This window comes from Manis javanica, chromosome 16 (assembly GCF_040802235.1).
Source record: "Manis javanica isolate MJ-LG chromosome 16, MJ_LKY, whole genome shotgun sequence".
In the NCBI taxonomy this organism is placed as follows: Eukaryota; Metazoa; Chordata; class Mammalia; order Pholidota; family Manidae; genus Manis; species Manis javanica.
Window position 1 is genome coordinate 36,532,252 of NC_133171.1, and position 12,756 is coordinate 36,545,007.

Genomic DNA, 12,756 nt, shown 5'->3' on the forward strand with positions numbered 1-12,756 from the left:
GTTAAATATATCAATCAAAGAATTTGTTTTTGTCTCTAAGTATTATATTATAATGAGACTGAATAACTGTTTAGATTTAATGAAAATACCATACAGAAGCTTAATTGTAGGAATTTAAATGACATGCCTTTTTCACATATTATAAATTTTAACTATTAAATATCAATGTTTATTGGCTACTTCAGGCTTTATTTTAATAGGGAAAATTATATTTAAGAAATCTCAGTTTAAATACAAAGAAACATCATTCTGCTTTAAAGCCTAATACCTCCATATATCAACATGACCACATATTTAGGTGATAGATTTTTGTGAGTGCCTTCTGGAGAAATCTAATTAGCAAGAGTCTGATGAATACAAGTCCTAATATTTAGTGTTTTATAAGTTATAATATGCCCTTTACTTCACATTTTCAAATGCATATTGTGTGATGAATATCATTACTTGGGCTTTATTCTATTTCTGAAAAAAAAAGTATATAATACAAGACCTGGGACAATTCATCAAAGTTTATAACAACTGAATATTTGAGGTAATAATGTTCTGTCTTCAAACCATTTCTTAGGTAACTATCATTTTTTATTCTATTATTTTTTAGACTTGACATTGGTTCTTCGTCCATAAAGAAACATGTACAAGTTAAAATTGGTAAAAACAGAAATTAAACAATCCTTACGTAATATACATTATATATTTTCATAGATAATATATAATCATATTAAATTACAAAGGCATCACCCATAGCAAAAATAATGTAAGAATACAAAGTTGATTGAGATATATAAGAAGTTTAAGCATTAGTTTAAATTCAATATAGATAATAATAGAACAAAATTTTTTCTGATCATTCTTCTTTTGAAAAAAATATTGATTATTTTTATAATTTGAAATAAGATGAGTTGAAGAAAAGTGTTACTATAATATAAATGATTGTAGTGGGTTTTCTATGGGAGATAATACTGATATTATAAATATTAAAGTGACTTAAAATAGGACTAAATGATACAAGCAGAGACAGATGATTCTAATATTCACTTCACAGTAGAAATTCCACAGGGAAGTTACTTACCCAGAATTTTTCTTTCTGTCCCTTTGCTCCTCTCAGTGTGCCCCATCTACAAATATATTGGTATAGTTAAAAATATTCAATGTACATCTTGATAAGATATAAATTATTGTCAGGATTATAAGGTCTTTTTGCCCCACCCTGATTTTACTATAGAACGGTCATCATTGCCCTTCAAAAATGTATTTGTATAGTTTTCTTTTTAGCCATAACATTATTTACTTGCTCATAATATACTCATCTATGTCCAAATGGCTAGAAATCAAACTCATTTATCAAAGGAGATAAATCTAGGGCAACTGGGTCACGGTGTTTTATCATACTTAATGATGCCTCCCCTCTTTTCACCTAGCCCTCTGAAACTCTACCCTAACTGGCATAAACTAACAATCTCCAAGACTACTGATAAAATCCATAATGTAAATACAGATGGTTGTTGTAGATAAGAGAGTTTATGTGAAAGTATTCACATGCCTTTATTAATTTATAAAATGGCTATGTGCCTAATGTGGAATTTCTGTGTGCACATTTTGTGTAGAAATCAAATCCTATATTCCCAGAGCTGATCCATTTTAATGTACCATGTAACAATCCATTAAGAATCCAAACTTACAACATCTCATTTCTTTCTTTGCACTAAACCCAGTGATGTAAGTATCGCTAACATGCTCTATTACTAATGAAATAACAAGACTTATCTAAGATCATAGACTGGGAGATGTTGAGCCAGGACTCCAAAGCCCATGTTCTTCCTAATATATCATAATGCTTTTCTATAAAACATACAGTCCTCACTGCAGTGTGTCCTGAACAACCTAAGTTTTGTGCGGAAAAGGTGTGTTGACTACCACTTCCATGTGCTTTGTTGGATTGTGAAGATACAATTCTGCTCATGTATCATCCATCAACTCATCCCTAATATCTCAAATCTCAACCTCAGAGTTCCTTCAAGCTAAATCATAGTAGGCCATTATATAACAAACGTTCCTGGAAGAGACACAAATTTGTTGTTCAAATATTTTTCAACACATCATTTACCGGAAAGCTGATTTTAATAGAGTATGACATAGAATGATGGCACCATAGCCTAGAGGTGTTGCCTAAATAGGATGGATTTATGGTACAGGTCTGGGGGAATTCAAGTAAACCAATGCATTTGCAACCTTTGGGCACCAGAGTGAAGGAAGAAAAAAGTGATTTGAAAGGTGAGAAAACACTAAAAAGCTATTTATATTTCTCTTTTTTCCTGACGGAGGCTAAGAGTGGTAATTGCACAGATTGCCATGTCTCTTTTAGTTCTCTGCTGCATGCAGGGATAGACTGGAAAACTTTAAGGTTTCAAATATTGCTTAATGTGTTCAGGCTGGTTCAATTTTCAACACCATACTGCAGTTTTATAATTGTATTTACATCCTCATAGCTTTTCTAAAAAAGCTATTGCTACTGAAAAAATTTACCAGTCATAATATGTGCCCCCAAATCTTCAAAGGTCATGATGTACTTCAAGTAGTAGACCCTTACTGAAACCTTGAGTTCATTTTCTACTAATTTATAACGGCTATCAGAACAATTTCGGAAAGCCTTTACCATTTGATCAAACTTATTTTAGGTGGTCTGGCTACTAGTTACTTCAGCTGTTTAACATACAAGGCTAATCAGAAGAATCTAAGGAACTACTCAACTCCAAAATTATACAGGGAGAAGAGGAACCCCAATCTGAGATCCCAACTGAATTATAAATAGTTGAAGGCAGTCTTGCTTGAAGGACTAAGAATCCTAAGAAAGCAGTCCCAATCAAGAAGGAGGTATCCAGATATGACAAGCTTGATTCAGTAATTAAGATTTGATCAAAGAAAGGAGGAGCAATTGAGAGTGTGGTTTGTGCCCTGCTCTCAGATCTGACGGAGCTCAGCTCTCACACTGCACTCAGCAAAGTCTAGAGTAGGGATGGGGCAAGTCAGACTTGTTATTAGAACCTGAAAGAGCTATTTCACTAAAAGCTCTGTGTATTTGATAAAACACTTTAATAACACTCAAATAGAGAGTAATACCAAAAGTAGATAAAGGTTCCTTTCCCACTTTGTAAGCTCTTCTTAACTTGTTGGGCTCCCCTACATTGAGGATGGTGTATGGAGATATAAAAGAATTCCACAGAGGGAATTGAGAAGACATACAAGAAAAATACACAATGAAATATGTGTTGCATTTATGAATAAGCCTAGTTTAGCCCTTAGGCACGCTCAGAAATATCGAGACACTGTTTTGTAGCATGAAGATCCACAATTGCATATGGGGTTAAGATTTAGCAAAATAATTCCATTCCCCATAGATCAGAGATTATCCTAAAGAAACAGAACATTTCTTAAAAAAGAAGAGGCACTTCAGAATGTAGTTGTATAATTTTTCTTATTCTGCCAGTACCAAATAAATTAAAAGTAAAATAAACTAGTTTGGAGATGTCTAACTTTTTCTAACTGGAGATTTTATTTTTGTTCAATTGCCTATGTATTTCATATGTTCCTATATATTTTGTTATGATTATGTGAATAGTATTTTCAATGATACAACTGACAGCATTAATTCTTATCTGGCAAATGTATCAACATTTTGGAGTTGCTGTAAATTTCTTTTCAAGAAGTACTGCTGTTTATTATCACTTTCAGATGCATTATTTAAGATGCCAGTCATTTTTAACCCAAAGAGAATACCAGCATTAAGATCATTATAAAAGCTCTCAAAACGGACAGATGAACAAATGAAGTCTTAACAGAAATTAGAGAGGAAAAGAAGAGTAAACCCACTGAGTCTGACAGTTTCAGAGACTAGGATGCTTGTGAAAGAAAACTATAAACAAAGGATGTTAACCTTTATGTAAAATTCAGATGAAAAGAAATTATCACACCTCAACACAGAAACTCAGGCAATTCCTTTATGTTATAGCCTCTGTGTCAAATGACAAGCAAGGCCCATCCATCACAGGATCTAATGTTTGCACTGTGACCTTCAGTCATGCTTTCTCTCCTCTATCTTCTCCAGACAGTTCCCAAGATGGTAATCAAATATCCTACAGAGTCGCAATGGGTTGTTGTAGAAATAGATGTATGGGTTGTTCCCAAACTACTGCATGCTCAAAAAGACTGGAAAACATCATTTGCCCTCGGTGATTTCCCGTTAGTACCACAGCAGACTCATGGAATCGAAACCTTTATCGAAACAAAAATAGAGGTTATCTAGTACCAAGCAAGATGACTACTAATATTCATGTGCAGGAGAGAGTTCCTCTCTTCTTGACCTACAAAGGGCACATTCCCTAATACATATATGTTCCAGAATTGTGGTGCTGGACTTTTGTTTGCCATTATACGTGCACACTGAAAGTTCCAAAAATACCTATGCATTTGCAAGAATATCCCTTTGTAAGTCAATGGCTGTCTTTGAGGGCATGAGGATCTTCAGTTCTTCATTTCATTCATATTTGCTGTAAACATAACTATACTCTTCTTTCCTTCACTTACGTCTTTTCATGTTAAAGACTATTCACAAACATTTGTTTAGCCAGACCAGAACCTTAACTTACTCTGCTAAGATTGTCTCCTTAACCTTGTTAATCTAAAACAAACTGAATGAAAGGACCACAAGCTTGAGAGATCTTAATAGCGGCTTTTCTTGCCTCAAGGGATATTGCTTCATATGAACTTTATACTGTTCTTTTGAATTTTTTTCTACCTCATTAAGTTAAACTGTTTCAATTATTTGTTGAGACCTGTTAATGCTTCTTTTGTCTCAAATTTAGTGACATTTTAGAAAATGTTGGTATTTTAAAAATCGAGGCATCTCTTAGCCCATGTACAATATTTCCTGAAGATGCCTGAGAACTAATGGTTCCCTGCATCAAGTCTATGGTTAGAGCCCTCACGCCCAGATGATCATTAAAGCTCTTCCTTCCGGATTCATTTTATATGTTCTCACCTCAAGCGCGATGATTAAAGTTCTTCCCTGCAGATTTATTTTATTCTCACTTTTAGGTAGTTCTAGAAATACTACTCTTTTGCATAATACTAAAAATATTTTTGGAGAGACCATAAATTCTGCAGAGTAAAGCATAAAACCCACCAAAGAATGATGTAAGATTTTGTATTGCTAAGGTTATTAATATCTTTATGCATGTTCCCATTAAAAAGGATATCGTTATTTTCAGATAACTGTGCTAGACAATACTAGACTTCTTAAAATTATACTTTAAGCTATGTCTAGATAGTAAAATTCTTGGAGCCAAATAACTACTTTGTATAAGATTTTAAATGATGACGTTTTTTTCTCTCTCTTGGTTTTAAATAATTTTGCCATTGAGGTCCATTCATTCAGTGGTGGTCATATTAGATATGGTAAATAGGAGAGAAATGAAGATACAACTTGCTTAAAGTAATATTTATATTCTCACAAATATCCCTTTGAAAAGTAAAGCACAGAATCTCTGTGTACTTCATCCACTTATTTATGCCTTTGTTCAGTAAACTACTCTGTAGTACAAAAAAGATGTACCTTTTGCCTTCAAGAAGCTGACAATCTAATGAGACTGATGTTGGAAATGAAAAACAACTATAAAAATAATTCGAATCTATAATTGTTGCTTTTATAAAAGCATGTTTTAAAAATTTCTGTGAGCTACAGATGAAGAAATTAGCTTGTCTGCAGAGTGCAAAAATGACTCCCTTACAGAAATGAGTAGGAATTACTCAAGTAGAAATGGGAATACAAAATTTTAGGCATAAGTAAATGCAAAGACACAGGAGAGCCGTGAAAAGCTCATCACCCCAACCTATTCTAAGAGCAGCTCTTGGCCCAAGGTGACCAGAGAAGAGTTAGCTAAGCAGATTTGTCTCAAGCCGTAAAGCACTTATGGCCACCGAACTTGGCATTTACAAAGTTGGTGGTAAAGAGTGACCCACATATGGCATATGACATGAGTCACATCTTCAGAGGGACAACAGTCTTCAGAGGGACAACTCTGAGGTTGGCGTGGACGATAGATTCCAGAAGGAGGAGGTTGGAAGCACAGGATGAATGTTATAGTTAAGCAAGAAAAACCAAAATTCTGAATAAGAACGTAAGACCCCTCAAGCAAATATTGTTTATGCTTTTAACATCTGTTTCTCCAATACCTAGAATAGTGACTATCATATAGTTGACCCTACATAGATGTTTGTTGAGCAAGTGAATTGAAATATACTGTCAGTGGAGAAGAAAGGAGGACACAGATTCAAGAGCTATTTAGGAAATACAGGCGATGGAATTTGTTGACCAATCGACACTGACAAAAAGGAAGAAGAAAGAGTAAAGGTTAACTCTGGGATTTAAATGTTGGATGAATAGGCACATCAAATGTGGCCTTACTTGAGGTGTGCTTCATAGTACCCAGAGATGAGAGGTGTATTCCTGACAGTCAGGTTGACTTATCATTGCCTCAGCCTGTAATTACACGGCTTCTTCATCTTCATTTGAGTTTTCTTTACTGAGAGTGGTTTTGCATATTAACCTTTAAATTCATGGCCTTTTAGGCTTCCTGACAGGTGAAACACTAAAATCCAAGGAAACCTGATTCTTAAAAGAAACTGTGAAAGAGCCTTTCTGCAGAGTGAGGAATGCTTCTGTGATGAGAATAATTATTTCCTAACTCACATGTCATGATCACATTTGCTTAGGTACCAAGTCCTTTAAAGCATATCTCATATCCATCTATGAATCTGGCTTTACAAGGAGAAAAAATATATATTTTATATAATGGTAGCAGAATCATCTAGACCAAAATGTTGCAATGCTTCTGATGACTCACCACTTAGGGGACCCCAGCATACCCCCAAGAGACTGACCACAGGTATTCACACTCATATTTTCTGGGCAGACTGATTCTGCATTAGTGAATATAGATCCAGACAGATAAAAAGGTTCTAAGCAGAGGACATGTAAAGAAATGTTATGCGGTACTGCTGCTGGAACAGGAAATTTTGGAGGAAAAGAGGGACAAACACATAAGACAGCCTGATATGGACCTCCAGCCCTTATTAAGGAAATGAAAGACAGATAGGATACAAGTATAAAGAAGCTGGCAGATCCAGCCAATAACAATGTCATGACCACTCTGAATACAGGATTTTGCTTTTAAAGGTGTGACTGTGGATAGACTCTCAGCTCCCTTTACACAAAGATTTGAAAAGTAACTGCAGTTACGAAGGAGGTCAAGATTTGCAGGCTTTTGTTGCCTTATGACTGTTTTGCCAGAGACACTTAGCAACTTCATTTCCAAAAAATACTAAGGCCTACTACGTGTGGCTCTGTTAAATGCAAAAGAGAGCTATCACAAAGTGCTAATTAATGCTAGATCAAAGATGAATGAAAATAGACTGCATGAAAAAGCAAAACAAAGTGAGGGCATTCCCAACACCCCCTTCATTTTCTACTGAAGCAAAACGTATATTAAGCCTGGGTTCAATGAATCTAAAATCAGGTATTTTATTGATAGATTCTGCCATGGAGCTACAAATATTGTCATAGATCAGAGAAGCAGATGGAGATTTCTGGAAGATCTTTTTTTGTATAAAAATGTCAGAAATTATTGCATGCTCCTAAGATTAATTGACCATCCAACCAACACTGTTCATTGAGTTGCTCATGTATCAGTTATCTGCCCCTCCCCTAATATGTCAGTAAACAAAAGATTGTAAGCATAATATCACATGTTATTTGACCTATAAAAAAGAAGTACAAAGGACATGATGGTGAGATGTGCCCAGTTATGCTCTGGTCAGAATGAACGGCTGGGGAACTGAGACATCTATCACTCTGCATTTACTATAGAGACAGAATATACATCAAGATGTCCACAACTATGTGAAATGTACCGGAGAGAGAGAGAGAGGAAGACCAAAACCATCCACCATCATCAATGACGATCAACTAGGATAGTATCTTCTAAAGTACACTTTGAAGGAAAACTTCGGCCCTGATGTTATAAAAATCAATGGCTTTTTACCTTCTCGTAAAATATTAGCACTGCGAGGAGTCTCAGAGATTATAGTATACTCAAGGGTTTGGCCAACTATGACTCAGGATACATCTGGCCTGTTGTCTGTTTTTGTAAATAAAGTTTTTGTAAATAAAGAATCAAGCTCACTCATTTATATTTTATCCATGTCAGCTAAAGGCAAAGTTGAGTAGTCAAGACCCTACAGACCCAAAAAGTAATCTGACTCTAATCCACTTTCTTTGTTTCACAGATAAGGCAATTGAGGACCAAAGAGGTTAAGTAACATTTCGAAATTACATGGTTAAGTGACTTAATTTGTACTAGTTTCCCAGGAGCAATGAATAACACCAGTAATAAAAAGGAGGACTAGGAGAAGGCGGAAGTGGATGGAATCATTCCCAGCTGTGAAAAAGGCAGGTATGATGGGCCTTGAAAAATTTGTAGAAGATGCCAAGAGGAAATGAGGGCATACCTGAGAGAAGAGCATGAAATAATAATACAAGGAGCTATTCTTTGTGCATGTACAGCAAAATCATGAAAAGTTTGGAAGGAGGATTGCAGGCAGCCACAGAAAGATAAAGCTGGTGATGGCGAACAAAGTGGGCTAAAATGGGAAGATGTGGGGTTGGAAGCAGGAAGAACAGTTGGTCCATGATAAGAATATTCCAATCAAGGTTGCATTCATCACATCCAATGATGTCATTTGTATCTAGAAATTTAATGAATATAATTATTACAATGATAAGGGTGGGAAATAATAATATTTAATGCATTTATTTTGAGGGCCAGAATAAATCAAAATTGTCCCCCGTCATAAGTAGTACTCATTCTTCATTTGCAAAATTCATGTTTCTGAAAATTTTTCCTTTTTATTATAACAGACTTGGCCAGCCTTCTCTTTGGTCTTACTGAAATACTCAGGAATAGCCTATGTGTTTCTGTTCAGAGACACTGCAAATTGCCAGAGCAGCACACACACCTTCTAATAAGATCTCTCAGCTCATCATTCATCAGGATGGTTACATATATCATCTTCCTGAAGAATAGGATAATTTTATGATCCTAGATTCTGAAATGGTAAGTTTGTATTATATGCTTTCTCAAAAAGGCATAGTGGTTAGCCTGAAAATGCTCTCTTTTTTATGGCATAGCCACTCCAAAATCCTGTTGACAGAAAGAAGTCAGGAGCCACTACACTTCCCACTTCTGATATCTGCCCCCACCACACACCCACGGAAATTCACAAACACACACTTTACCTAACCTCCGTGTGAGTTCTGTCATGTTTGGAATTTTGAGGGCAATAGCTACCATGGGAGGTATTAGATTATAAAACAAAACCACCAAAAGAATTTAAGTTAAATCTGCAAGATAGCCCTGTACCAGGGGATAATACAATTCCATCACACAGGCTCCCAAAATCTGAAGTGCCCACAGACAGCAAAACTCATCTCAGCAGCAAGGAAAGTATACTTTCCTAGTAACTGAAAGCCATTTTTACCCATTGCTTTTACCCATCAGATTCTATAAGTCAAGGGAATTTCCTATAATCACTGTCTCAATCAAACCATTTATTCACATACTACGTCTGTCCTTGATGTTTGCCAACCAGGAAATTATTCAGTCCAAACACACTGATTTTACACAATCCAGTAGGCTTAAAGTGTATATGACTAAATACCTACTGTGTATACGGCTTTCTTTGTACAAACAGGATCAGATCATCTAAGTTCATGAAAATTTAATCACATATACTCAAAAAATTAATCATTTTCTCCTATAGTCACATGTCTCTTTCCTTTCTCATCCTTATTCATCTATTTATTCACAGAGTAAAGTGGGTCAAAAAAATCTAAATAATAATGAGTTGAGATAAGTAAATATGAACATAAATGTAAAAATAAATATAATTCAGTGTTTTTGAGCCAAAATGTCAAAATCTTGTTATTAAAATGGTTTTTCAAGTTTATATTTTTTAAGAATATTTGTAACTGTATCATGATCAGAGGTTTGGTGTTGAGTTCATGTGTATGAAGCACTTAGAACAGTGCCAAGCACTTTAAACACTATACAGAGGAAGTAGTTATCACCTTTATCATCATTATCATCATTAAAACATTATTTTAACAACAACCTCAACAACCTGGATGAGCAAACTTTCTGGAAAAATATCAGCTTAATCAAAGAGTGAAAGCCAGATTAAATAAATGAATACAATTAAACTATCATCCCCAAATTGCTTTAAGGTCAGATAATTTAATGTGATTTTTTAGGAGAAGTTACCTCATAGATAACTCCAGAAGTTTTAAAATTACTGAGAATTACCCAATTTATTTTATGAGATTATCATTATTTATCAAAATCTGAAAAGGCAATACTATAAAGCAAACTTTAAGCTAGTTTGCTTTCTAAGTAGAGTTGTAAAACTTGAAATAAATGACTAATAAATCATGTGCATTGGTGTATGAAGTCTATGAGCCCTCACAAAATTGAGTTAATTCTAGAAATATAAATAGCTTATTCAGAAAATCCACTAAGAAAATATAACATTAGCAGATCCATTGTAAAGCGCTCATCACAACATACAATACAAATTTCTAATAAATGTTCAAACTCACTATGATCAAAACTTTTAAAAAACCATTAGAAGGATGTGTCCTGACTATGAACAAAACAATTTTGTCTTGATTCAAGAATCAATACATAGTTAAAGATTAAGTCCTAGAGGCATTCAACTTAAACAATTAATTCTCTATCCTACTGGTATGTTTCAGATATCCTGGACAATTTAATTCACATGAAATAAACTTTCAGTTTTCTCTTGAGTTATTTTGATGTCTATGATAGAATTTTCTGTACATATCAATACACCAAAGTTAATTGCCATTTCAACTTTCACTAATTTCTTCTATCACATAATGACATCTTTTTCACATAGAAGTCAAGGTGGTTTTTTTGCATTTCAGTCAAAAGTTTTAAATCTATACTTTGCCTAGGTTTTTCCCCAAGAGAGTCAAGGAATAGTTTAATTAGATGTTTTCAATAGCAACCCAAGAACCTCTTTTGATTACATTTCTGACACGTAAAAGATATTTTCTATTACCTAATTTTCTCTAAACTCTGGACTAAATCTTGCCTTGACCCACTTTTAAGTACTTTAGGAAAGTGTCAGCATTTAAAGAACCTGGATGGTATCACTGAAGCTAAAATTTTCAATTAAAGTCACCCAAACTGAGGAAGAATTGAATTATATAATGTAATTCTGCATTCCATCCCTCGGCAAAAATCATTCTGAAGTCAATTACCTACAGCAATAGCTTTGCTTCAGCAATTGTGAAATAAAATTGGACAGTGTTATAACTATAACATCATGTATAAATTTAAAATCTTTGAAAGTATTAGAAAAGAAACATGGTGTCCATTTTTTTCAGGTTTATTTAGATGATGCCACTTGTTTATTATACCCATGATGGTTTTATTTCCAACATTATCAATTTTCTCAGATCAGAAGTCCAGCTTTCACTCACAGAAAGAACATGAATAACACAATTTGAGAATGTCATTTAATATTCTTAACCTATTTCTAAATGTTACAAATTTGAAGGGAAGTATAGCAAAATTTTAAAGTTATTAAAGTATCTAATTGCAAATAGAGCCCAATTTATTTCTGACTTTTGATATTATTTCTAATAACAGTTAACATTTATTGAATGCTCCCATATATTAAGCATACAAGTACTATGTCTACATGATCTCATTAATTACTCACAAACACCCTTTTATCTCCAGCTTACAAAAGCTAAACATAGTTAAAACAAATAGCAGGAAAAGACTTCAACACACATCTGTTAACACTGTTGTGGTTTATAAAACTGTTGGTTTATGAAACTACATTACTATTGGAGTAGTTTGATCTGAGTTTCGGTTCTGCAACTAACCAGCAGGTAATCTCTGAAAAATCTCTATCATTATTTCCTCTTTTTTTACATTAAGTTATTGGGTAGATAAAAATCCACAGTCCTTTACATATCTTAGATGGATAAAATAGCTAAAGTTGGAAAGTTAGTATAAGTTCTTTAACCAATTTAACTAAATTACCATTTTAACACTTGTTTTCTGTTTAACGTTATTTCCTATTGAAATAATTCAGTCTGGTAACAAAAGTAAAATGAAATAACAGTTTAACAGCCAAATAGCTTCATCTTTGAAAGTTACATTTAAGAAAGATATAAAGATGTTAGGGCATAGAAAAGGAACAAAAAAGAGTATTAAAAAAAGTCCTTGAAAAATAGCATTTCTCTAAAGAAAAATAAATACAGGGACTTACTAGTCTTTAAAAAGTAACAGTGTATGTTATCTTCTTCATAAATAAAACATAAGCTCCAATTTAAGTTGCTCTGAGTTTTTGAAAAAAATATCTGGATAAATACTGAAAATATATGGTCAATGAATTAATACAAACACCACCTGGTATTAAAGTGAGAGAAGCTGAATATTAGACAATAAGCATTTTGAAAAATACACCTCAGAATCAAACTATACTAAATACATATAAGAATTTAGAAAGCAATAAAAGTACATTACAAAAAGTAATGAAGGAGTAGATTGTTCATTATGTGACCTTGTGGCTTTTAGCTTGGACTTTGGAGGAAAAAAACTGAGAGTC

The 12,756-nt window shown here is 33.9% G+C and overlaps 1 protein-coding gene across 3 annotated transcripts in view; it reads right to left on the reverse strand.

Annotated features, from left to right (window-relative positions):
• Positions 1 to 12,756, reverse strand: part of TINAG (tubulointerstitial nephritis antigen) — an 82,088-nt gene that overhangs the window by 16,489 nt on the left and 52,843 nt on the right. For 2 of the 3 annotated variants that reach the window (XM_073224165.1, XM_073224163.1), the window contains exon 10: positions 1,070 to 1,115. In XM_073224165.1, the coding sequence (XP_073080266.1) occupies positions 1,070 to 1,115 (46 nt within the window). Of the gene's footprint in view, positions 1 to 1,069; positions 1,116 to 4,001; positions 4,270 to 12,756 lie in introns of those variants that run through there. The other variant, XM_073224164.1, reaches the window with a different exon arrangement.